The 25,663-nt window shown below is 47.7% G+C and overlaps 1 protein-coding gene across 1 annotated transcript in view; it reads left to right on the top strand.

The window, feature by feature from the left end:
• The window catches only part of ARHGEF2 (Rho/Rac guanine nucleotide exchange factor 2), a 131,164-nt gene that overhangs the window by 4,996 nt on the left and 100,505 nt on the right, over positions 1–25,663 (top strand). The window contains exon 2 of the mRNA XM_044449341.1: positions 19,447–19,763. Coding sequence (XP_044305276.1) covers positions 19,483–19,763 — 281 coding nt within the window. The 5' untranslated portion in view covers positions 19,447–19,482. The remainder of the gene's footprint in view (positions 1–19,446; positions 19,764–25,663) is intronic.

The following is a 25,663-nucleotide window of genomic DNA, read 5'->3' as shown; positions in this document are numbered from 1 at the left end:
ACAGATCCCCTCTGAGTCTCCTCCAGGCTGAAGAGACCCAGTTCTCTTAGTCTCGCCTCATACGGCATCCCCTGCAAACCGGCCACCAACCTTGTGGCCCTTCGCTGCACTGACTCCAACCTGGCTATATCCTTCCTGTAATGAGGAGCCCAAAACTGAGCACAATACTCCTGTTGTGGGCGCACCAGAGTCGTATAGAGTGGTAGCAATACCTCTCTCAATCCAGAAGCCACACTTCTGGCTATGCAACCAAGGGTGGCATTCGCCCTCTTGGCCACCGCATCACACTGCTGGCTCATGTTCAGCCTGCAGTCAACCAGCTTTCCGAGGTCCCTTTCACAAGGGCTGCTCTCCAGCCACTTGTCCCCTAACCTGCACAGATGGGTGGACTTGTGTGTGTGTGTGTGTGTGTGTGTGTGTGTGAGAGAGAGAGAGAGAGAGAGAGAGAGAGAGAGAGAGCGCGCGCGCGCGCGGGGGGGGGGGGGTGTTTCTTAAGGTGACATCTCTCTGTTCCATCCCAGCCCTGTTCTGGGCAGAAGTTTTTACCAGTGGTCCATTTTGATATGGGGGCACTTACTGAGCTTTGCCCCACAGGAGAGGCCAGAATCAATGGCAAACAGATTGGAAAAGTGTGTCCTAGTGGTTAGAGCATTGGACTTGGGTTTGGGAAGCCCGCATTCCTGTCTCCACTCGGCCATGAGACTTTCTGGGTGGCTTTGGGCCTCTCAGCCTCACCTACCTCACAGGGCGGTTGTTGTAGGGATAAAATGGAGGAGGAGAACCTTGAACGCTTCCTTGGGTTCCTCACGAGAGGAAGAAAGGCGAGATATAAATGCATTGCAAGAATAATTTCATTAATAGTATTATTAATAACTGTTCGTATGCAGTGTTTTAGGTATTTGAAGTGCTTATGCCGTATCCGAGGCAAAAAAGTCACCTGCAGCAGTCTCCATAGAATGGGTAAAAGAATATTGGCTCTGCTGTCACGATGAAAGGGGAAAAGGAGCACTGCATGGAAGGTCCGCCTGGCACCCGACACGTCACGCTTTTGGTGCCAGGCCAAACCCTGTTCTTTTTCCCACCCTTTTAAGGTTTAGATTGAGATGTTAAGTGGGCTTTTATGCATAGAGCGGATGCTGTTACTCCACACTGTTTTATCGGAAGACCGTCCCGAGGCCATTTGGTAGTGGACGGTCTGCAAAAGTTTTGAACAAATACGTAAAATAAGCCAAGAGGGGTGGTGAGGGAGGGGGGCAAAGGACTCCTGCTGCTATTATTCTGCCCTGGATGAGCCAGCGGTTCTGTTTGGTCCAAAACAGCATTCCATATTCTTTACAACTCCTCTCTGGGCAGCAAGTTTATTGTAAATCAAGAGAATACATCCTTGTGCCCCAAAGAACTAGGAGAGCCATATGTGGGTCGCAGGCGTTAGACTCAGATTATCTAGGTTGTAAACAAGAAGTTTCTCTGTTACACTCGGGTCTTCAGAACAAGCATATAGCCTGGCACAACATCCCTGTGAGGCAGGCCAGGCTGACTAGCATATGGCCACCCGGCAAGCTCCATAGCTGAGTGGTTTCCTACATCCAATCCCTGACTGCCACACTGTGGTGCACCTGGCTGCCTAGGTAGCTCACAGAAGTGAGCCAAGCTTCATGCAGCACATGAAGATCAAGTCTGTTGGCCAGGCAGCTCAAAACCCCAAGCTTTGCCTCACATCCTCCCAAATTCCATTTCTCTTCCCCTGGCAATGTTTTCTTTCTTTGTACATTCCTTACCCTCCAACAGGACGGACTTCAAGAGTATTTACATTCCTGAAGAAGTGAGAGTTTTATGATGTACTTTTTCAGATCTTGCCTGACATGTTCCCCCTCCCCGCCCGGTTTTCATGTTGCAACCTCAGTGCCTTGGACCACCCCCTAAAATTCGCGGGGGGGGGGGGTGGTTTACTTTCCTAGCAGTTTTGTTTTGAGACTGGATTTAAGTTGGGAAATGTCGTCACCCGGCTGATAAAAAGCTTGAAAACAAATTCTGGCCATCTGTTTGGTACATTCAGGTTTCCTGCAAGGGAACCCCAAGATTCCCTCCCTTAGCTGTACTAAATGGGGATTATGGGGTTTGTAGCCCACCACACCTGGGGGGAGACACGTTGGATATGGCCATTCTGTATGTTGCATTTCAGTCTGCAGTCACCTTTCTACCACCAATAAAATGAAATTAAAACTCGGTGGAGAGTGACCATTCGTTTGGTGTCAACGGACACATGGTAAAGGGGAAAACACCCCCACCAGATAATTCAGGGTCCCCAAATGCCCAGTTCTCATTTTAAAAAGAAGCAGCAAGCTTGTAGTCCTTGTTAGACTGAAAATCCAATGCAAAATGTTTAGGTGCTATTCTGCGTATATCGCTCACGAGAAAGTCGACGGTGCTATGCTTTGCTCTTTTTAGCTGATGTGCAAAGCCACGGCTGTGGTGGATCGACCCTGCTGCCGTGCGGAGAAATATTTTCAAAAGGCAGGGCGCTCACCTCCTGGCTGCCATCCCGCAAAGCCAGATTCCTCTTGCAGTTCTGCTTGGGTGGCAGTGGATGAAGAACTGGGAATTTGGGGGAGCAGAGCCAAAGGAAGGAGCAAAGACCGGGATTCACGTGCTTTCTGGTGTATCTATTTGTGGGAACTGGAGGGCGGATCTGCCGCATCACTTACGATTTTGCCGTCACTCCCAAAGAATTACAGAAATGGGAAACAAATGACCGAGCCTCATGGGTTCAGCTTGGAAGCAGTGTTTGGTTTTCTGGAAGGTTTTGTTAAACTCCTGCTGTGCTTACGTACTTGTGCTGGAAGAGGCCTTTGGCACAGTCGCGAACATGATTTGGGCTTATTGCCATCCATCCAGAGCGAAAGATGGCCTTGGTGGATGAGGCGCGAAGGCCCAGTAATCCAGCATGTGGGTTCCAGGAGGAGCCAGTCGCAAGCTCCCACACCTGATTTGGAAATTCAGAAGGAGATGATGGGCTCTCCGTGGTCAAATCCCTGACCTTCTAGAGTTTGGAGGTAGACTGCCTTGGAACATGGAGTTTCTAAGCTTAGCTGTCAGGGGTACTGTGAATTGATCTAAATCCTTGAAAAGTAATCAGCTACAAAAGCTTTAAGCTGCCAGCGCTGTGGTTTTCTTACACAATTAGGATTATGGCAGCTGTGTTTTTCTAAGTTCTCCCACTCTACTCCCAATATTTCAAATTTTAAATGTTGAAGACATCTTTCTTTCTAAATGGTGTTGCAGGTCCAATTCCTGATACCTTCAGGATAGGGGTAGGGAGACTTCGGGCCCCTGGGCCAAGTCCACCCCTCCAGCGGCCCCCCGAAAAGCTCATTTTAATTTTCACATCAAATTTCAAAGTCTGATTTGACTTGGTGCTTTTAAAATTTGTGCACCACACGTTGGGAACTTGGGGCCTGAGGCCAAATCTGTCTCTTGGGGGGGCATCCCCAGATGGCCCCACCCAGTTCCCCCAATGCTTCTTTGCTGCTTTTCTGCCTTGTAAACAGTTGAAATGTCTTTCCCAAGGGATTGCTACCGGCAGGAAGGGCTGGATGCTAGAACAGGCTGGTTTCTGAGAACCGCAGTGTTGTAGCAGTGAGAGGGCTGGCTCAAGGCTCAGGAGATCAGGGTTCTAGTCCTCATGGAATGATGCTGAGCCAGTTCCTGACTCTCAGCCGGACTCACCTTACAGAGTTGCTGTGAGGATACACCAGAGAGGAGGATTCTGGGTTTCTTGGAGAGAAAAGGGAGGGATGTAATTGGCTTAATAACAAAATCATAGCACTGGACCAGCTTAAAGGGGCGACACGCATCTGTGCCAGCTCAGTTACTAGTTAGGCAAGGATGCATTTTTTGCATTGCCCTGCGCTCTGAGTTTGCAAATCCAGTTCACACTCCTGCCTATTCGAGGTCAGAGGGTAGAAGAACACGGCAAAGTTCCCCATATCAACGTTCTCCCCTCATGCTTCCTCCCACAGACGCCTCCCCCGAGGTGGTGCTCGGCAGATCTTGGGACCACAACTCCCAGCATTCTGACCACTGGCCCTGTTGGCTGGGGCTGATGGGTGTCCTAGTGCCGGAGGTGCATCAGGGTGGGGAAGGCTGGCCTGCAGTCAGGGGGGCTGTTTCTCCCGGCGCATGCGCAGGTGTGTGCGAAGCACACCCACAGTGATGCCATGTGTGGATTCTGCCAAACCTCCTTGAAGAGCACAAGAGCCATTTTAAGTGGAGGCGGCGCTTCTTTTTAAGCCTTTGGCTTCCAGCGTTGCTTTTTAAAATCCAAACTTTCAGGAAGTTTTAAGCAAGAGGAAATGATGCAGAAGAACAAGGATCGCGGGGTTTCCACGCTTCCTGTCCTTGTGCTTTGAGGCATGAAACGGACTTGGGCGATGTAAGCATTTTGCCCAGCAAGAGGGGTGGCTGGGGGCCCATATGAGCTATGGGCACCTGAATTCGGCAGCCCCCTACTTTCATTTTAGCCTGTAATGGCAACCGAGTGGGAGTTAACTCTTCCCTCCCCAGCATAGTCCAGGACACTGGAAGTCGTCTCCCAGGTTTTCTCCCATTAGCTTCACTGGGCCTTTTCCAAATTAACAGCTTGCATATGAGTTCCAGCCCGTGTGTCCTTGGATTTTCAAACGGAGTTTTCTTGCCACTGGAATGGCCTTCTTGCCCCCAGAGTTTCAGCATGGGAGGGGCGTAGAAAAGGTGCCCGTGCCCGTGTGTCGTGGGCACCTGCCGGAAAGGGCTCCACCTCTCCATCTTGGCCTGCCTGCCTTTTTCCAGCTGCCACCAAGCGGATCACGCTTCTTTGTTATGTACACTGGTTGAGGTTCCCATGGAAGCGTTTCCTCCAGAAAGTTGCCTCTGACCTCATATTGGATGACGAGGGAAGAAAAGTGTCCTCCCTGGTATAAAACCGCCTTTGTGTCTCAGCTGGTCCCCTCCCATTGTTTATCAATTAGTTCATTTTTATTTATTTCATTTTTATACCACCTAAAAGCCAAGGCACTCTGGGTGGTTAACAAAAGTTAAAAACACACCAACAATGAAGGGGAAAAAGTTAATAAGATAAGAAAAGCAAAGCAGTTGCAACCAAATCAGCATGGAGGCATAGCAGTGGTAAAGGATAAAATGCAATATTAAAAGTAAAGTGGACAAGTTAACTGTTAAAATACTGGGAAAAAGTAAAAAAAGGTCTTCACCAGGTGTACCTCTTTAAAGAACTCATTCCATAAAGCAGGGGCCACAACCAAAAAGGCCCTTCTGCTAGCCCCCCCCCCTTACTTCCTTTGGAGGGAGCTCCCAGAGAAGGACCTCCAGGCCTGGGCAGGTACACAGGGGACCCTTCAGGTGTTCCCTTCAGATAACCTTCATTCTATGATCTGGCCAGGGCAACTTCTTCTTCCTTCTCTTTCTCCTCCTATATTTTTATTTACTTAATTTATACTGATAATTTTAATCTTATATTTGTAAATCAATGTATTTTTTGTATTTTGTATTTAATGGTAATTTATTATGTGCTATTGTATTTCATTGTATTTTATCGTGTTGTAAGCCGCCCCGAGGTTTCGGCAAGGGGCGGCATAGAAATGTTATAATAATAATAATAATAATAATAATAATAATAATAATAAGCCTTCTCACCAGCAAGAGACCCTGTAAAAATAATCCCATGAAAACAATATAACCCAACCTGGTGCATGCCAGAGGTGTCAGAGTACCATTCCTGTCACCCCCAGCCAGCACGTTTGTTGACTTTGCTGGCTGGGGATGATGGAACATCCACATACGCCCGCCCGCCCCTTGAGATCTGCGGGAGAGGCCCTTCTCCAGGAACCTTCCATGAAAGAAATTAGGAGGGTAGGTACTCGGAGGAGGGCTTTCTCTGCGGTGGCGCCCAATCTATGGAATGCGCTCCCCAGAGAGGTCCGCCTGGCGCCGCCGTTATTTGCGAAGACCTTTTTATTTAAACGTCATTTTAATTGTTAATATTATTTGCTTATTTTATCTGGACAGGGCGACTTATTTTATATTGTTAATTTGTTTTATATTTTGAATGTATTATTTTTTAATTTTATGTTGTGAGCCGCCCCGAGGCTTCGGCGAATGGGGCGGCATAGAAATGTTTTAAATAAATAAAAACCCATGGCCGCTGAGATGATGCAGTGGCTTCCTGCAGAGGTTTCACTTATCAGGGCAATCCTTTGCTTGCGGAGAGGCAGAAAGCAAAAGTTGCTGCCAGGGAGCAGAACCTTCGGCTGGGAGCAAAGCCAACCTCTGCAGTCCCAAAGCAGTTCTCCGGGATTGTGCGCATGCCACGCCCCCTCATCCTTAGCTCCACCCCCGTCCCCCCACTGCAGAAGACTTGGGAGGTCTGCAGGGCTTGCGTGTCCCTTGGCTTCGTTCTGTAGGATGAAAGGCTCTCCAGAGGCAGCCAGAGCTTTAGCTCCCAGTGTGAGCTCCTGCAAGGACTGGCTTCTCCCGAGTATCTCTGCTCAGACCCCCAGATCTCCTTCCGAGGCCCTTCTCTGGGAGCTCCTGCCAAAGGGAAAGAGGGAGGCAGCTACTGAGAAGGGGGCCTTTTCAGTGGTGGCACCCCTCCTATGCAAGTAATTTCCTCAAGAGGCTCACCTGGTGCTGCCTTCTTCCCACCGCCAGGTGAGGACTTCGCCACTTTCTCATTCTAGTCTTTCTGCTTCTGTTCTTGTAAATCCGCATTTTAAACCTTTGTGTTGCTACCTGCTTCTGTTTTTCTTTTTACTTTTATTTTATTGTCTCTTTTCCAATGTTCAAGGTGCATCGTGCTGCGTTTTATGGTTTCAGCGCTTGCGGGATGGATTGCCCAAGGGGCTTCAGCTGTTGGCCCCAAGAGGAATGCAATGAATGAGTAAATCCCTAAAGAATCCTGGTGCTTCTCCAAAGTGGCATTTGGCCCTCCAGCTGAAAGGGGTTTGCACCCCAGTATATCCCTTTGCTTTGCTAGTCTCTGCTCCACCCCACACCTGTTTTAAAAACCCAAAAGTCAGGCAGCTGAGAAACTGTTTTGAAAAGCAAATGGATCTTAAGGAGGGACTTGATGAGAAGTGGCTTGGGAGAGTGAACAGGGAAGCTTCTCCGAAGGGCAGAGGAGATGTGGAGGAGGAGGCCAGCGGTGGGGTGGGCCAGTTCCTGACCACCACCACCATCTTCCTGGGCTCTGTAGCTGCTCAGACATGCTTCCTTCCAGCCGGGAACCTGAAATAGCCCTCCCAGGAGGTGCTCTCCTCCGGGCTGCCTTCTCTATCAGGCAAGTTGGGCTCCTGACCTTCAGGACAATTTCGCTGATGCTGCAGCAGATAAAGCACGAAGGAGGAAAGTATCTGGCCTGCTGACTGCCTGGGAAAAAAGGGAAAACAGGAAAGACGCTGAGGTCACCCTGTTTCCGCCTCTATCCCAGATACTCCGCCGGATGGACAGGCTGGTGCCGGCAACTTAAGCTTGTCCTCTGCGGAAAAGGCTGGCCAGGAGAGGACCTGAGCAGGTGGGCTGGGGGTGTGGGGGGAGGCACAGGGAGCAGAGCTCTGCTCTGGGAAAGGGAGGATGATGGTGGGAAGGCAGCTCTATCTGACAAGGGGCCAGGGTTGCTGAGCCGGTCTTTCGACGACCCAAAGCCGCTGTCTCGGTGGCCAGGTGGTGGACATGTTTGTTCTGAGCATGTGGAATCAAAGCAGGGGCCAGGAGAAGAGACAGAATTGCTGTGGATCATCAGGAGGGGTGGGGTGGGGTGGTCTTTTAGGGTGTATTCATCCTGCCACATTTCCAGGGCTGCTGTTCAGCCCAGGAGGTCAAGCCATAAACCTGTTTCCTGGATGCCCTTTGGTGCCAATGAGATGCTGTTTCCATAGCTGAATAGAGATAGTGGGAATTGCACCTGGGGAGGAAAGAGTTAAGCCCCCCCCCCCCCCACCCAGCAACCTCTCCCCTAATTTCTCCCTGCATCACAGTCAGGCTTAGGAAGAACTTTCCTTTGGTTTGGGGAGATCTGGAGTCAGGCATTTGTTTTATATGGAAGATAAATAAACTGGCTGGCTTTTCTGTGCAACCTAAGTAAATCTGGAGGAAAACAGCTGAACTGCTGGAATGTGCATGTCACATCCCGAAACAATGCAGATGTCGTGCAGATGTGTCTCTCTGAGAGTGGCTATCAGCACTCCTGCTCATTCATAAATGTTTAGGGGAGGGCTGTGCCACCCCATTGGACCCTGGCTCTTCTGGTTCTTTTCTTACGGAAAATGTATTCCGGAAGCCAGGATGGACTAGCCACACCAGGCTTCTGTGCTTCCCTCTGCCCAGAAGCACTCCAGAAACTGATGTGCCCAGGTCTCACAAGCTGCCCTTTGGTTTGTGGAAGGATCCCTGGTGGAAGATGGCTGGGCATGTATCCTGTCCGCAGGGCTAATCGACTCCAGCTGCTGCCCTATTGCTTGTCCTTGGGAGTAAGTCCTGGAAGCGCAGACATAAGACTCCACTGTACTTCCTTTTACTCTTCAGAATTTGATCTGATTAATTTGTGAATACGTTGATTTGAGATTGGCATACATTCATGCATGGATAAAACAATGCTGCTGTGAAATGGACATCATCTGGGGTCTTAAATTACGCACTTCCAGCATCAGTGCAATTCGTTGTTGTTTTTAAAGAAACTGCAGGTGTGGGAAGCCGCTAATTTGATCTGGAACAGGGCTCTGCATGGAGCAGAGTATGCCTGCCTGCCTCCATGCTCCCGGACGCTCCCACACTCCGCCCCTGCGCCTTCCTGAAAATATTCCCTGATTGCTCGTTGCATGGTGTTCTTGGACCCTCTGTTTCAAACACAGGCTGTCCTGGGTGTGAGGTACGGGCTTCGGAAGTTCTTGCATTAAAATTAGCTAGCCAGCCAGATAGATTTCCTGATCTGAACAGTCTTTAGGATTAATATTGCAACTCCAGCTCTAATTAGCTGGTAGTAGAAAGAAACCGCTCTGTACATGCTCATAATAACGTTTCCTGAGAGATGAGTCCTGGCTGGCCCTACAGCTGGAGCTGCACTCATCCTTCAAATGCAGGGACACAGTGAATCAAAGTGCCCATGTCTTTGCCCATGGGAGGGGCAGAAAAAGCACCTGGCATGAGATTTTTAGCAGAAAGGCCACAGGAGGGGAAAGGGTTAACAAAACCCTCCAACCAAATTTGGGGTCTAGTCCCCACTCAGCCATGCAGCTGACTGGGTAACACTGGACCTGGTGCTGACTCAGCCTAGCCTACCTCACAGGGTTGTTGTGAGGACAGAATGCAGATGAGGCAGACCTTGCAAACTTCCATGGATGTCTTGCAAGAGGAAGAAAGGTGGGGTGTGAATACAATAATAACGTCGACAACCAATTGCTGGTTTTCCAGTGGAGTGTGTATCCACCTCTTAATCCACTAGCTCATGTCTAGCATCTAGCCCAGCTCTCCACTGGGAAGCGAGCTGCAAGCATGGGCATTTTTATTTTATTTTATTTTAAGATTTAATATACTGTCCCATTACTGATGTCTCAGGACAGTTTACAGCAATATGCTTTGAGATGCATAAAAGAGCTAATTCAAGTCCCAGTTCAAGGTGCTGGTTTCAAGCTTTAAAGGCCTACAGGGCCTACTCCCGGAGTGTCTACTCTGGGGCTTTCCTCTGAGTTCAACTCTGGGGGAAAGTGGGGAGGGAAGCGCATAGTGACTGCGCTTTCTCAGTGGTGGCCCCCATCTCTGGAACAGCCTCTCCGCTCTGGGCCAGCTGGTGCCAGATCTGTCACTTCTCAGCACTTGGTCAAGGCAGCCCTCTCTTTTTAAGGATGCATCCCCCCCCCCCCCAGCCTTGAGGGGGATTCCTGGGTGTTACAGTCTCTCTCATGTTGATCCTTCTTTGTATTGTTTGTTTCTTATCTGTTTTGATCTGCTGTAGAGGTTCTAAACTTTTTAATATTTTGTATCATTCTGATATTATTTGTTTTTCGGGATTATGTAAACCACCTGGAGAACTTTGGCTGTTGTGTAGTATAGAAATGTAATTGAGGATGATGGTGGTGGTGGTGGGAGGACAGACACGGAGAGTTTGCGGGAACCCCCTCCCCAGAGGCCAAGGAGCGGGACTGCTTTCCCAAATGTCCATGCGTGGCAGGGTTACAGTGGTGTAGGCCTTTGAAATTTGCGTCGGCTTGTGCCTTGAGTGCTGCACTGGAGTTCCTGGGGAGAAAACGTGGCATTTCAGGCAAATCCCACCCCCACCCCCCATGAAGTCAGGGGTCGCCTGCCTTCCTCGCCACTGGAACTGGCCTGCGGTTGCACGGAGAGCCCCCAAGATGCGCGAAAGGGGTTCAGTTTGCATCCACCCCACTTTGGAGGGAGTGTTGTCCGCTGTGGGGCAAACTAGAGAAGATGCCAAAGATCCGGGGCTGCGTGTGCCCGATCAAGGCCCCGAGGATGCGCCTCTTTCTTTCCTTCCTCCGCATCCCCGGTTCAGATCGCCGCTGTGCGGCAGGACCGGTCAATCTAGCGAGCGCAGAGCCCCAGCGTTTCAAACCGTAAGGATCGCAAAGCCGGCCTCCCAGAGTTTCAGGAGAAGGCTTCCGCTGCCCCTTTTTTACAAACTTAGAATTTCGTGGATTTTCCTGCCTTTTGGGGCTAACAATAAAATCCAGGCTGAAAGCAGAAAGCCACGAACACTTTTTGGTGTGTTTAGTTAATGAGTGAACCCTGCAGCGTTCGCCCCGGCTCCTCTCTGCACCAGCCCGACCCAACTGGTCGGTTGTGGGGTCCACTGCACCCCCAGCGCTGTGACCCTGGATGGGTTCACAGCTCTTAAGTGCAAGATCAGAGCCAGGGGGATGTCTGAGCAAGCCTTTCTGATGGCTGTCATGGCTGGGTGAACAAAAGTTATTTTCCAACAAGGACAAAACCTCTCTAGGTGAAGAAATTGTGGCTGCTAAAATCCCCCAACCCCTTCTTTGCTGGGCTTGATAAATCTTTGTTATTAAATCTCTGAGATCCAGTCCTTCGTTCCCCTTGTCTTCTCCTGAAACTTTGGGCTACATTCCATTGGGCAGGAGACTTTAGGATCTTTGAAACCTGAAAAGCAGTTGTGGGGGATTTGAGGTGATGCCCTGGGAAGGAGGTGGGCCACCCCTTCCCCTCCGCCATTTCTGTGATCTAAATAACACCCACCTGGCCAAAACCTCCTCTTATTTTATTACACCATCGTTCTGCTCCATGCTTGCAATTTTATGGGGGGGGGGGCAGATGCCACCATCTCCCAGTTATAACCTTCTTGCATTTTCCCACTGCTGCTTCTGCCTTATTCTTACAGTAGAAGGTGCATTATGGGGGGAAAGCCAGGGCATTTATTATTATTTATTTTAGAAGTTTTCTCTAATTTTCCTTAAAAAAAATTGCAAAGCCGTTCACAAGACAAAAACTTGATAAAATATGCTCAAGAAATAATAAACAGCTTTAAAACAATAGCCTCATATTACGATATCTGGAGATAGCTGGCAATGGTACGGGTTTTAATTTTGCAACAAAACCAAAACTAAAACCCTGACAAAAGAGCTTCACATAGAAAAGCTCTAGACAAAGTTACCCACAATTCCCCCTGCCTCGTATTGCGTCCTTCGTCATGTTTGTGTTGGTATCTCCACGTCGTTCCTGAAACCCTTTGCCCTCTGTTTTTGTGGCGACCCTTAGTCCTTCGATTGCTTATTGCTTGTTATTAAAGTTTAATATTATTAAACATTAATATTAATAATAATATTAATGTCTTGCTCTTGTTTTTCAGTTGCCCTCTTTTTACACCAGCCCCGCTGGCACTCGCAGTGTGAGTTTGCTCTTGAAAGGGGCAATGCAAGAGGGGGAAGAGCATTGATCCCTTCTGTCCATAGCAGTCATACTCCCTGCCCACTGGAAAACATTTAGGCATGGAAATATAGCACTGCTTGTTTCTCGAGAACCTTGACAAGGACCCAGGTTTCCTGAGTATTGCTTTAAGTCAAAGATTTTGTTCACAGTGGATGCTTCAGATGTGATGTGTCTGAACTACTTCGCTGCCCTTGTGGTTTTTCCACGAGTATTTTCACATGGAGTATTCTTGGAACGGACATGCAGAAGGAATGGAGCGGCTATCGCATCTCTTTCCTTTTAGTTCCCTTGACAATTTTTTTCTGGCAAGAAAAGGATAGAAAAAGTGGTAGGAAAATGCAGAGGACTATGAGTGGAAGAGGATCTGTAAACTTCAGCCTATTTTGGCTGTATGATAATCCTAGCTGATTACTCAGAATTCAGTTCATTGGGTTCAATGGAGCTTTCTTCCAAGTAAAATCAGCATGTAGAGCAGGAGCCCGGCATGCAAAGGTTGTGGGTTTTTGCTGTGACCTTTGCAAGCTCAGGAATAAGATGTGCAAAGTGTATATTCTCAACCACCTGAGTTGGCTAGCTGAACTTTTCTGTGCTTTTGCAGGAACATGCAAAATCCTGAGATCCTGTGAAATGAGGGCCATATTCATTTCCCGTGTTCATGCTCTTTTGCTCACTGAGGAAATTGGAGTCAGGCAAGATCTTGGCTCTACAGTGAGCCAAAACAAGAACCTGGTGGGGCTACACAGGCTGGCTTCTCAGCAGCCAACCGCTTGTGTCGGGGGCTCCCCTAATGCACGCTTTGCCCATTCACTCCTGTGGGAAACGTGATGTTTGGAGAATGCATTGCAGTGGTCTGCCATTCCGAAAGATCCTCCAGGACATGTACATGGCAGGCATCAAGGTGCTAGTCCTTCATAAATTTCACTCGAACACCCTGAGTTCTGTTTCATGTAGTTATTCGAATGCTAGCCTTGGGGTACAGGGGTGACTGGCTTATTTTTATTTCTGTGCAGTGCCTGGCATCTGCTACGTTTGCCTGTAAGTAATGCTCTAAGAGAACCTATAACACATAGTGGGCATGTCATGAGCGGAGCCGGCTGGAGCCCGGGGTCAGACTAGATGGCCCGGGAGATCCCTTCTGACTCGCTCTGTTTCTGTGTTTCTGTAACGCCTGTGGCCATAGGTGCTACTTGCGTATCCTAGCAAGGGGATGCAAGCCAGCAGGCTCACAGCTCCTTCACCAGCCTCTTGCGCTGGCCGGACAAAGGAGGGAAGCGGGCCCAGTGATTCCCGTGGCTGCCTCACTCCTTGGCTCCCCGCCTGTCCAGCAAGCCGGGGGCAGCAAAGAGGAGCTGGAGGAAGGGCACAGGTGAGAAGGGGGATTCATGGAGGAAGTGGCCTGGAGGAACCTTGGCTAGGGGGCTGCATGACAACCTGCACCTGGCAGGGGTTTCGTGTAGGTGGAACTGTGCTAGAGGAGATGAACTTGCTGTCTGTATGAGCTGACCCACCCTATTTAGGGGCGCAGGTTGTGCGTGTTGTTTGTTTTCTTTGCTCCATGGGGCTGAATGATGAGAACTCTCTTACTCCAGGGGAAATAAAGGGCTTAGATGGGCACCGGGGGGGGGGGGGGCAGGCAGCACTAGCTGCACCCCCTTTTGCAAGTGCCTCTTGCTGCCACCCAGAATCAAGCTTGCTGTTGCCTGTGCTTTCATGGGCGGAGTGGCTGTGCTGCCGTGGCATGCGAAGGATCCGTGGATAAGATGCCCAGGTGCAGTCCTTGCTCCACCTGCCTTGGAGGGTGACTTGTGTCATCGCCTGCAGAGGGCAGTCCTCGATTTGAGGGGCTGTTAAGTCCAAGCTTGATCATGATGACCCATTCGTGCAAAACCACCAAGACCTTCCAGAGAAGTAGAGTGCCGAAATACAACTTAAATAACATTCCTGAAGCCTGCATAAAAAACAGATGGGCAATACTGAACTCAGCTGACTGGGAACTCAGAGTAAAGCTTCTCATGAGTAGGAAGAACCCATGGCAGTAGCCATATGCTACTGGAGTCCATCAAAGAATTTTAAGAGAAGTCCCATCCATATGTTACAGGCGGTAGAGAATCCTTTGACTGGGTGGACCACAAGAAGCTATGGATGGTAATGAAAAGAAAGTGGGGCAACCTGCATCGTGGACAAGAAGCAACTGTGAAGACAAAATGTGGGAGACAGGAGGGTTTCCTAAAGGCCCGAGCCAGGCAAGGTTGAATGTTGTCTCCCCATCTGTTCAGTTTGTATGCAGAAGGAAAACTGAAGGGGCTCAGAGGACGAAGGTGTGAGAATTGGTGGAAGAAATTTAAGATATGCAGATGCTATCATCCTACTGGCAGGGAGCAGCAATGAATTGACTTGAAAGTGGAAGAAGAAAGAACAAAAGGACTGCCCCTGAACATTAGGAAACCAAACATCAAGAAGACAGAAGAATCATGTAACTTTACAGTCAACAATGGAGAAAGTGAAATTCTGAAAGATTTTGAATACCTTGGCTCAGTCATCCATTTAAAGGGACAATGCAGACAAGAAATTCACAGACTGAGACTTGGAAAGACGGTGATGAAGGAGCTGGAAAAGATCATTGCGCGTAAGGTGGTTCCCTGGGAGACCAAGGCCAAAATCATCCGCGCTGCGGCATCCCCAGCCTCTACGTCAGGGTATGGAAGCTGTACAGTGGAAAGTGGGCATGTAGGAAAGGGACGCATTCGAAATGTGGTGCTGCAGGAGAGATTTGCAAACGCCCTGGGCTGACAGAAAGAAAACACGCGGGTCCTAGGTCAAATGACGCAGAACCTCCCCTGGAAGCACAAATGATGAAGCCGAAACCGCCTTACTTCACGCACAAGAAGGCAAGACTCACTGGAGAAGACAAGGATGCTCGGGAAGATCAAATGCAGAAGGAGCAGGAGAAGACCAAGAGTGAGATGGAGCCGTTCTCCAAAGGAAGCCACAGCCTTGCGTTGGCAAGCGCTGAGCAGGTCTGTCGCGGACAGTCTGTTTCGGTGGACACTCGTCCACGGAGTCCCCATACGTCGGAGGCCACCGGATGGCTTGTGACAACCCCCGGCAGCGAGTTACAGAGTGGGATGCACGGTTAGGTCTGCAGAAGCTACACACACGTTCCCATTGTGAAGCTGAAAATACTTTTCGCTAGAAGCAATAAAGCAACAATGATCCACAGCAGAGCAGCTTTACTTCTGATCATCTTAGAATCGTGCATTCGCCCTCACTTTTGGGCATGGTAGGACACATAATGCCTCCTGATCACAGATAACATCCTGAAGGGTCTGATCTCTTTAGGGTTTTTTTTTAATGTACGGGTCCAAAAATGACTTTCTGTCAAATTACAGGTACATTCCATGAGAGAGTTCCTGGAAGAAGTGCTGTCAAAAGGGGGACTCCACCACCCAGCCAGTGGTACTGAAAAGTAATCCCCGGGAAAGTCAAAGGCAGGAGAAGAAAGAGGAGACCAATGCCGAGAAGGATCCTTTGCAGAAAGGAAGTGCATCCTCGAATGTACAAGAGCTGAGCCAGGCCTTCAGGCACAGGCTTCTTGGAGGGTTTTCATTCATTGGGTCCCCATACTTTGGAGAGGACTTGATTGCACGTTAACAACAACAATTCATAAGTGGCTAGTCTATTTGGAATGCATTTTTTAAATACACACCAGTGGAGGCCCCACTGGGGTTGTGTTGGCTGATGCAGGAGTCTGGCTTGCCTCTTCCGATCGAGCTCATTCCTCTTGCTTCTATTATCTATTGGAAAACACCATCTAAATCGGTATTTTATTTCCCTTTTCCTGCCCAACTTGGAGGGCTGCTACCCAAACAAGAAGGGGACTCTTTGCTGTGACCCCAGACACCGGGGCGCCTGCCAGTGGAGACAGCCCCCTCTTTGCTGAAACTTGTCCAGGTTTAATCAGTAACTAAATCCAGAAGAGGAAGGGAAATACTTAAAATAAGTCCCCACTCCTTTTCACTCTCTTCTTCTCCCGGCTTCCATGTGCTTGCCCAGCAAAATACCTTAGGCCAATACAGGCAAGGTCACCTTGATGCAGGTGATGCTTTAATATTGCCCTTAGTTCAGGTGCACCTGCTCCAAATCCCTGCTGTAGGTAGCATGGCCCTTTATGAGTAGCCATGGAAGAGGAACTGCCTCACAGAGAAAGATGACAAAAGAGAGCATTGATTTACATAAACCTTGCAAATAATGGTGCAAATTTAGCAATTGTTCTATTTTAAATTTATATATAGTAAATTTTGCTCTAGTGGGGAAAATTGTAGTGAAAGGACCCATGTGCCACTTCTGCTGGGTGAATGGGCAAGACTCTTTGGGCTTTTTCCTTAGTTAACCTTGGATTGGGCAGCTTTTCAAACAGAGGACTGTCCTTTGAAAACGAGGGCCCTTGTCTGCACTGAGATCACTTGCAGTTGCTTGGACATGGCAGATACTCTGCACATGCTCTGGGGTGTGTCCATTTTTATAATGCCCCCATATTTTTTGGGGATGGGCCTTGTGAGGAGAGGAAGAAAGCTCAAGCCTACATTCAACAGCCTCTGACCACTTCTGGGTGCTAGTCCACTGCGCCCACTTCTCCTCTTTGTGGATCGGTGTGTGTGCTTGGCCTTCTTGGGCACGTGAGGACAAATGGTTCTCCTTTGGAGTTGCCGTCTTGCAGCCTCTCTCACCATGCTTCCTGCTTTTAACATCCTCATAGAAGAAACGCAACAGATGCCGCTTTTTTCTAAATTGAATTTCTGCACGCTGAGCATTGCATCAAAGCTCAAGAGTTCTCCTAGAGAGAAGTGGGGAGACCGTGGCCACATCTTGGAGGGGGTCAGGTGGGGGGAACTTTTGGGCCATGGCTTTTTGTTGACCACCCCCAGACGATTTTGCATCGCTCCTGCAAAGCCAAGCCACTTTGGTCTTGCTCTTTTAAGCTGCTGCAGCTGTAAAGGGGAACTGTTGCTGTCTTTGGTGGGGAAGGAGGTGGATTCCAGTTTTATCTTACTCAGTTGCATTTCCTACTAAGTGGGCTGCACAGAAGTCTTGCCCAGTACTACATTTAAGCTGGTTTTGCCAACCTGGCCAGTTTGGAATGCTTAAAAAAAAAAGCTGGCTTCATGGTGGGAGGCCTCCTTCCCTGCCCCCAAGTGTCAGCTATTTAGGATAGCTTGGCAAAGTATGTAGCCTGTTTATAATAGGCAGACTATCAGTGCAAAAAAAGGCATCTTGCAAACTGTTTATTTTCTTTCTTTCTTTTTTGTGGGGGAGGGGGGAACAGTTCCTGTTTCTGGTGCACACTGACTCTAAAAAGGAGATATGAAAAAATTTCCTAAACCCAGAACTGTCTCATTTCTGTGTGTGTATTTGTGATTTTAATGTATTTTGCACGATACTTTCAATGAAAAAATTTCTTAGTGCTGCCTTTTTTGCTCTTTTATATTTTTTAAGAAAAGGCAATATTTATAATGATTTTGTACCACTTAGGGGTGCCATTTATACACGTTTTGGCAGAAAAAGGCCCTCAACTCCCAAGGCTACTTATAGGCCTTTTCCTGTCTAAACATGCTCAGGATTGCACCTTTAATATATTAAAATCCCTAAATGGTTCACAGTCAACCTTTGTTACAATTAAAAATACAAATAACTCTAGCTGGGCCAGGTTGGCCTGAGGAAGGCCTCCTTCAGCCTGTTCAGACTGAAAACTAGGCCTACAACTGCACCATGCCCCAGCTGTTAGTTTTCCTTCTGAACAGTCATAGGATCATACCTTAAGTTTATTAAAATCCTGAAATGGTTCACAGTTAACCTTTATTATAATTAAGAATACCAAAGAGCAGCAACTCCAGCGTCTTCAGCTTGGCCTGAGTTAGGCCTGCTCCATGGTTGGCTTGCTATGGCCCGTCGCAGGCTTATTTTCTCTCTGAAGAGGCATAGGATTGTGTCTTTTGTGTATTAAAATCCTGAAATGGTTTACTATTTTTGCTGTAATGTGAAATGCGGGATAACAGTAACTTCTTGCCTCTCCGTGTGGTCTGAGGCCTGTCATGAGGTGGGCAAATTGGCTGTTTCAGGCCATGTGTGTGAGGTGAATTCAGAAAGGCCTTTGTCGGTTGTCAGAGGAGGGATTTTTAAAGCTGGGTTTGCTCTGGCATCGTAATCCGTGCAGGTCCTTCTCTTTCCAAGGTTGCCTCTCCCAATTTGGGATAAGAACAACAGTCCCGGCAACTTTTGGAGGGGGAAGTTGCACACCCCAAAATGGGGTCTCCAACAGGGCGCCTGGAGATGCACCCTGGTTCTCTGTGTAAGATTATTTTAAAAGGAAAACCATTTTTAAGCAAATCCTTGTGTGTGGCATCTTTACTTGGCTTCAAAACAGAGGTTTGAGGGTTCTGAAGTTTAGGCTCAACTTCTTTCTTGTAGGTAGGTTCTTGGGAAAGGTGCTTTTCTTTCAGTCTTGCCAGTTTGCCTTGTGAGAAATTAAGTGTTTTGTGACCAAACATGCTCATCACAGAAGCCAGTTCAGGAGTGGGCAATGCCCACCCCCAGGACAGCCATTTTGTGCAAGTGCTCACGGCACTCTCAGAAGTCTTCATGTTCCCAATGACCAAAAATGGCTTGGACTCCATCTCTCTAGGAAGGAAACCTAAACATTGTAATACCATTAAGTTATTTTATATGTTAGATTGGCAGGTACAAGGGACAGGGCCTACTCTATGGCAGCCCCTAGTCTGCGGAATTCCCTCCCAAAGACTGGCCCCTAGTCTTGGGAGCTTTGGAGACTTATCTGCTCTAATTGGTTTTTAACTGTATATGCTTTTGTAAGAAATGCTGTTGATTGACTGCATTCTTGCAGAAGTTTGACATGATTATTTTATACTGAATGTATCATCTTTTAAAATGTTGTAGTTATCTTTGAATTTTTGTAATTGTCCAGGCTTGAATGCTGCAATTTCAGTTTTGTGGTTTATATTATACTATGCAGCTTACAGAGGCCTTTGTTTGGAAGGACAGTCTAAAAAATGCTTTCACCCCCACAATGAATACTGATCTTGGGCATGTGTAATATAGCTGGCATCTGTAAAAGAAAACAAAAATGGGTTTGTTGGTCTGTATGATTGCTTAGAGGAGTCTGAAGATAGGTGAGTAATGGGTCAACAACATGTAGAGCAGGATCGTGTCCATGACTCTACGTTGGGTTCCCTAGGTTTGCACGTAGAGCCGGGGCACAACCATGCCTCCCCACCCCGGACCACATATCAATCCTCTATTCCTATGTTGCCTAATAAGAGCATGATTGTATACGAAATCCTTGCCAAATGGTCTTTTGATTTCTTTTATCCTGAGCGGTAATGCGCTGGCGGGCTAGTAAAATTTTGGCAAGAGTTAGTACATTAATTAATATATGCACATTTTCTCTCCCTTCCTCCCCCACCCTGCTTCTTTTCCACAAAGCCGCTCTGCCCATGGGATCAACCGTCCCCGCACAAGATGAGCAGCGCTGCCCCTGAGCTCCCCCTGCACCCCTGCACCCCTCAGCCTCCTCCGCTGGTCCAGAAACACCGTTGCTTGTCAGCTGTGGAGCCCAGCTTGCCTTCGGCAGAAGACTGGGACGCTATGGAAGAGGAGAACGGCGGCTGTCAGTTCCTAAGCGTGCAGAGACACAGGTCGGGCATCCTGAGAGGGTCTCCTCACGCCTACGATTCTTTCCGAAGGCACAGCTGGGAGCCTGGAAAAGTGCTTGAAGATGACCAGGATTTTGATCAGCGAAGGTAAACAATGCTCAGCCTTTCAGTGGGTCTTTGTGGAGAGTGGGAATTTGGTCTCCAAAGGATCAAACAGGAGGCAAGAGTGCCTTCCCTCTTTTTCTTTGGGCTGTTCCCATTCTAAAAAATAGTTGAATGCGAACTAAGGGTTGGGTGCAAAGTGTGTGGAAATTTTTGCAAGGTTCCTTTTTAAAAGGGACCACACAGATCTCCCCCCCCTTGCTGTACCCACTTTTTCTCCTCCAGAGACTCTGGCTAAGGTTGCTGGTTGTCTTTTGCACTGGAACATCTGTGTATGCTTCTAATCTCAGTAGTTGGGTCTCATCTATTGACAGGTAGATGCGTGGTTCAGCCAGAGCAGGTGACGATGGCTGCTTGGTGATACAGATTTTAGAACTTTGTCCTTTTTATTGCGCCTTGTCTCTCCCTTTCAGCTGCCTGCCTTCCTGATTTATGATTGCAAGATAGTGCTTTGGTTCCAGGTTCTCCTGAGCAGGAATTTGCATCAAGCTTGACTGCTAAATGCCATGTTTGAGGAGCCTTTTGACTCGTCTGAAGGCTGAACAGAACATGGGGAAGTTGGCAGGAGTGTAGAAACTAAATTTATGACAAGGGTGGTGCTGGGATTGACCCTAAGTGGAAAATGATGCCTGATGTGTCCAGGCCAAGTGCTTACCTCATTCCGGAAAAGGCGATCTAGGCAGGGTGGAGCGTATTCCATACTTTTACCCTTGCTTCATGTAAACATGATATATCTCAAGCTTTCACTTCAAAGTAAACATTTCAGCTTTATGGTTGTGAAGCATATGCTCCAACTGCACTCTTTACCAGAAGCAGGTCCTGTTTTCTGATCTGTAACCCTGGAAAATTGCTCTATCTATCTGAACACTGCTTTGTTGCTAGTTGCAAAGTCGTGCCCGACCCATCGCGACCCCCTGGACAACACTCCTCCAGGCCTTCCTGTCCTCCACCGTCCCCCGGAGTCCACTCAAGCTCACGCCGACTGCTCCAGTGACTCCATCCTGCCACCTCATCCTCTGCTGCCCCCTCCTTCTTTTCCCATCAATTGTTCCCAGCATTAGGCTCTTCTCCAGTGAGTCCTTCCTTCTCATTAGGGGGCCAAAATATTCGAGTTTCATCATCAGTATCTTTATATGTCCTACCTCTGCCCAAAAGTGAGGGCGAATGCACGATTCTAAGATGATCAGAAGTAAAGCTGCTCTGCTGTGGATCATTGTTGCTTTATTGCTTCTAGCGAAAAGTATTTTCAGCTGCACAATGGGAACGTGTCTGTAGCTTCTCCAGATCTAACGGTACACCCCACTCTGTAACTCGCTGCCGGGGGTTGTCACAAGCCGTCCGGTGGCCTCCGACGTATGGGGACTCCGTGGACGAGTGTCCTCCGAAACAGACTGTCCGCGACAGACCTGCCCAGCTCTTGCCAACGCAAGGCTGCGGCTTCCTTTGGAGAACGGCTCCATCTCACACTTGCTCTTCTCCTGCTCCTTCTGCATTTGATCTTTCCGAGCATCCTTGTCTTCGCCAGTGAGTCTTGCCTTCTTGTGCGTGAAGTAAGGCGGTTTTGGCTTCATCATTTCCACTTCCAGGGGAGGTTCTGCGTCATTTGACCTAGGACCCGCGTGTTTTCTTTCTGTCAGCCCAGGGCGTTTGCAAATCTCTCCTGCAGCACCACAGTTTGAATGCGTCCCTTTCCTACATGCCCACTTTCCACTGTACAGCTTCCATACCCTGACGTAGAGGCTGGGGATGCCACAGCGCGGATGATTTTGGCCTTGGTCTCCCAGGGAACCACCTTACGCGCAATGATCTTTTCCAGCTCCTTCATCGCCGTCTTTCCAAGTCTCAGTCTGTGAATTTCTTGTCTGCATTGTCCCTTTAAATGGATGACTGAGCCAAGGTATGCAAAATCTTTCAGAATTTCAATTTCTTCATTGTTGATAGTAAATAATCTAATTCTTCTGTCTTAATGTTTAGCTGCAGTCCTACTTTTGCACCTTCTTTCTCTTTCTTCTGGAGCCATTTCAACTCATTGCTGCTTTCCACCAGTAATATGGTATCATCTGCATATCCTCTGTTATGGAAGTGTCTTCTGTCAGTTTTCATTCCTTCCTCCTCTGATCCTAAAATGGTTTTCCTTATGATATTTTCTGTATACAGATTGGACAGGGAGATAAAATACATCCTTGTCTGACACCTTTGCTATAGGAAACCTTGCTGTTTTTCCATATTCTGTCTTCACAGTAACTTTTTGTCCATGATACGGGTCGTGCATTTGAATGATCAAGTGCTGGATCTTACAAATTATTCTCCAATAAATTATGTAAGCTACAAATAGATGGGGGATTCTTCCATTTAATAGAAGCCCTTTCCCAACAAGAGAGCCGGTGTGGCATAGTGGTTAAGAGCCTGGGACTGGGACTCAGACGATCTGGGTTCTAGTTCCCGCTCAGCCATGGAACCAACTGGGTGACTTTGGGCCAGTCACAGACTCTCAGCCCAACCTACCTCACAGGGTTGTTGTTGTGGGGATAAGATGGAGGAGGAGATGTAAGCTGCCTTGAGCCCTTTGTAGGAAAAAGGCAGGATATAAATTGAATGAATGAATGAATGAATAATAAAAAGCTACCCTAGACTTAGTCAAATTATCTCTCCAGTACTAGCCCCATTGCTAAAGAGATTGCCATGGCTGCATTCTGGTTTCTGTGTTCTGGAATTAGATAATTAGGTGGAGAATTCAGGATGCAGACAGGCGGAACCAGCTGCCACAAGCTGACTGCCTTTATTCACCTTTTGTTCATCAGCTGACTTTGGCTAACATGCTGCAAAGCATTTGGTATTTTTGACCGTCGTAAAGCGTTGTGTGGGCTTTGCGTCTGCAAGCCCTAATGGGATGTTGTCCTGATAGTTAGAAAGCTGATCTGGCAGAATATCTGTTGCCTTAAGATGCTGTGTGATTTCGGGGATGAGAAATATTGATGCATACAATGTTTTACTGTGATGCTTACTCTGTGGCTAGATAAAAATGGAAGCTTTCAATTTTGGCATGTGATCCTAATATGTCTGCAGAAATGCAATGTCAACATTAGCCAGAAGGCTATGATGTTTTCAAGGACAGTTTTAAAACCTAGGCCAAATATGCCTTGCAACTGATGATCCTTGACTTTGTTCATTCAACACTAACTGGATTGTTTTTTCTTCTCCGTAATGGCTTAGACATAGATTTTTGTTGGTTTGTGCATTTCCTTTTCGTTTGTAAAGACATTTCTATGGACTAATTTGAAATAAGCTATCTTACAAAATAGAAGTAAAGGTGCATTCCTAGGTATGTTTAGGAAGAAAAAAGACCAACAGCTCCCAGCAGGCCCCAGCCAGTGGGCTGAGTCATGCTGGGAGTCGTAAGGGGCTTTTTTTGGTCTAAAAGTGTGCAGGATAGTGCACTGTAACACCATTCTGGCTATTAAAAAATTAAAAATAATGACATATCTCTTAAAGGAAAGAAAGGTACAGTATTTTGTACCTAGCTCTTGTGTGTTTATCTATCTGTCTGTCTCTCTCCTTCCCTCTATAAAGAGGCTATGGAAGATTTGGACACTGCAGTTTTAGCAAAGTGGATAATGGTGAGGGCAAGAAATAATGTTGAACTATTTTTTTTTAATTAACAATTACCCATATAACATAGAAACAGAGCAAATCAGAAGGGATCTCCTGGGCCATTTAGTCTGACCCCCGGCTCTAGCTGGCTCTGCTCACAACATGCCTAACATGGGCCTACCATATATGATTATCAAAATGATATTTTTAAAAGCTAATTTTTAAAAAGAGGACAACTTTTCTGGCTACCAGTGTTTAACCCCTTGCAGAAAGGATGTCAATATAAGATTTGCTTATTTGAGTAGAATTTTGCTGTTAATTTAATTTTTAAAAATAATGGTTCAGTGCTACTTAAAATAAGATAAGGAAACAAGCAGGTGCTAAAACTGGTGCTATACATGTATGCTTGAATTATGACTGAATTTTTATTTGCCTGATAAATCACTGCTGAGATCCAAAGTCACGCCATTTAAAAAGACGGAAGCACTGGCCAGTAAGCTTGGACAAGTTCCTGGCAGAGAAGGCTGCCAACAGCTACCAGTCCCGACACCTCGGTGCAACTTCCAGTATCAGAGCACACCAGTTGCTGTGGAACATGGGTGGGAGGGTTCTGTTGCACTCTATGCTGCTTGAGGTTTTCTTTGGACAGCCAGTTGGCTGCAGTGTGAGCAACATTTTATCTATCGTTTATTAGATTTAAGACGCTAGGAGGACCCTGGTCTGGTTCGGCAGGGATCTTTGTATGTTCTTATGGAAATGAGCGTCCCTGTGGACTGGCATGACTCTCCCGTCCCGAAAGGCCTGGCTTACATGTGGGCAGCCGATCCTGCTGTTCACAGCTGCAGCTGTGAGGTGTGTCTTGAGCTGCTGATTATTATCTATTGGAAACAATGATTTTTCTTCTGCTATGACTGTGAATTGGCCGAGGCTTTTAACCCACAAGCTGCAGGACTCCTGCTTGATGGCAGGCAGGTGTGCGGATGGACCGATGCAAGGGCTTCATCGCACAACAGATCATTAAGTTACTGCACTCGCTGTCCTGAGGTGTGGTGGTGGTGGTCACTACCTTCTTGGCCTGATCCAGTCGGGTTTTGCACCCTTTCTTCTTAAATATAACTTTGAAAACCAACAGGCAAAGCACAGTAAAATCCCCAAAGCCAGAGGGACAGAGCAGTTTTCAGCAGTTAGTGGAAAGGGCTCCTTTGTAACAGGTTTAGTGGTTTTAAGGTTTTATGGGACCTGTGTGCCCCATTGTGAGTCCTGCAACTGCTGAAAAAGAAATATTTTAAATCCCTGAAGAAAGCTGTGTTGCATTATTCCTGGCTCCTTCATGCTTGTGATAACCCATCACATCCTCCTGGCTATAACCAGAATAAGCATGAATTCCTACGCATACAGCTAAGACCACCCTGCTACAATTCTTGGAATTCCCCCATTGACATGGCTGGGATTTGTAAGACATTTTTGCTGTCCAGACATGCATAGGATTGTGACCTAAATTACCCGCAAATGAGGTCACATATGCACATGCTTCCTGTTAGCGTGATTCTTCCAGGGTGTAAAGTTCTGCCTTTCCGAGGGCTACACGAGATCGGGAGTGCTGCCGTGTGTGTTTTCCTTTCATTTTTAAGAAGCACAGCAAAAGCATCGGGGTTGTCCGTCTGAGCAGAGCAGAAGCAAAAGGGGAGGAAAGATGACCTGCACTCCTGGCTACTTTTCCCTGCACTGGAAGAAGGACGACAAAGCCTGTGTTTTCCTTTGCAGGCTAAAAAAGCAGGCACAGGGGAAGGTTTTGAGCAGAAAACGGCTGCCGAGCAAAGGAGTGAATTGTTTCTTGCTTAATTTTTCTGAAATCAATTTTAATTTTTTAGGGAAAGCTTCATATGGCAACCTATTGCATCTAATTTGGACCTTATTGTGCAAGATCATTTATAGTTAGGGCATGGTCATCCACTCTCTGTTCTGGTCCCTTCTTGTTCCAGTCTTGATGTGCAGAGTGTAAGCTTTACCACCTTTTCTAGCTTCCATTTGGTGGGGGGCTGGGGGGACTCCCACCCAACTGCTGCTCACTCCATGGGAACAGGCAGCCAGAAGGCAGAAGCAGGAGTTGATCAAAACCTGCGAGATCTGACAGGAACGTGAGAAGCTGCAAACTTAGGTTCAGGCCTGGCAAAGGCAGGCACTGCCTCTCTGCATGTTCTCTGAGGCACTTGCTTCTCTGCATAACAAGTACAGAGAAAAATGCCCCATGCTACTGCAGTATTTGGAAGCTGCTGGGACCCAAGACTGTAAAT

Source organism: Varanus komodoensis, unplaced genomic scaffold, assembly GCF_004798865.1.
Source record: "Varanus komodoensis strain SLA01 unplaced genomic scaffold, ASM479886v1 scaffold57, whole genome shotgun sequence".
NCBI lineage: Eukaryota > Metazoa > Chordata > Lepidosauria > Squamata > Varanidae > Varanus > Varanus komodoensis.
The sequence above is the reverse complement of the archived record's forward strand: the minus strand, read 5'-3'. Positions and strand labels throughout refer to the sequence as shown.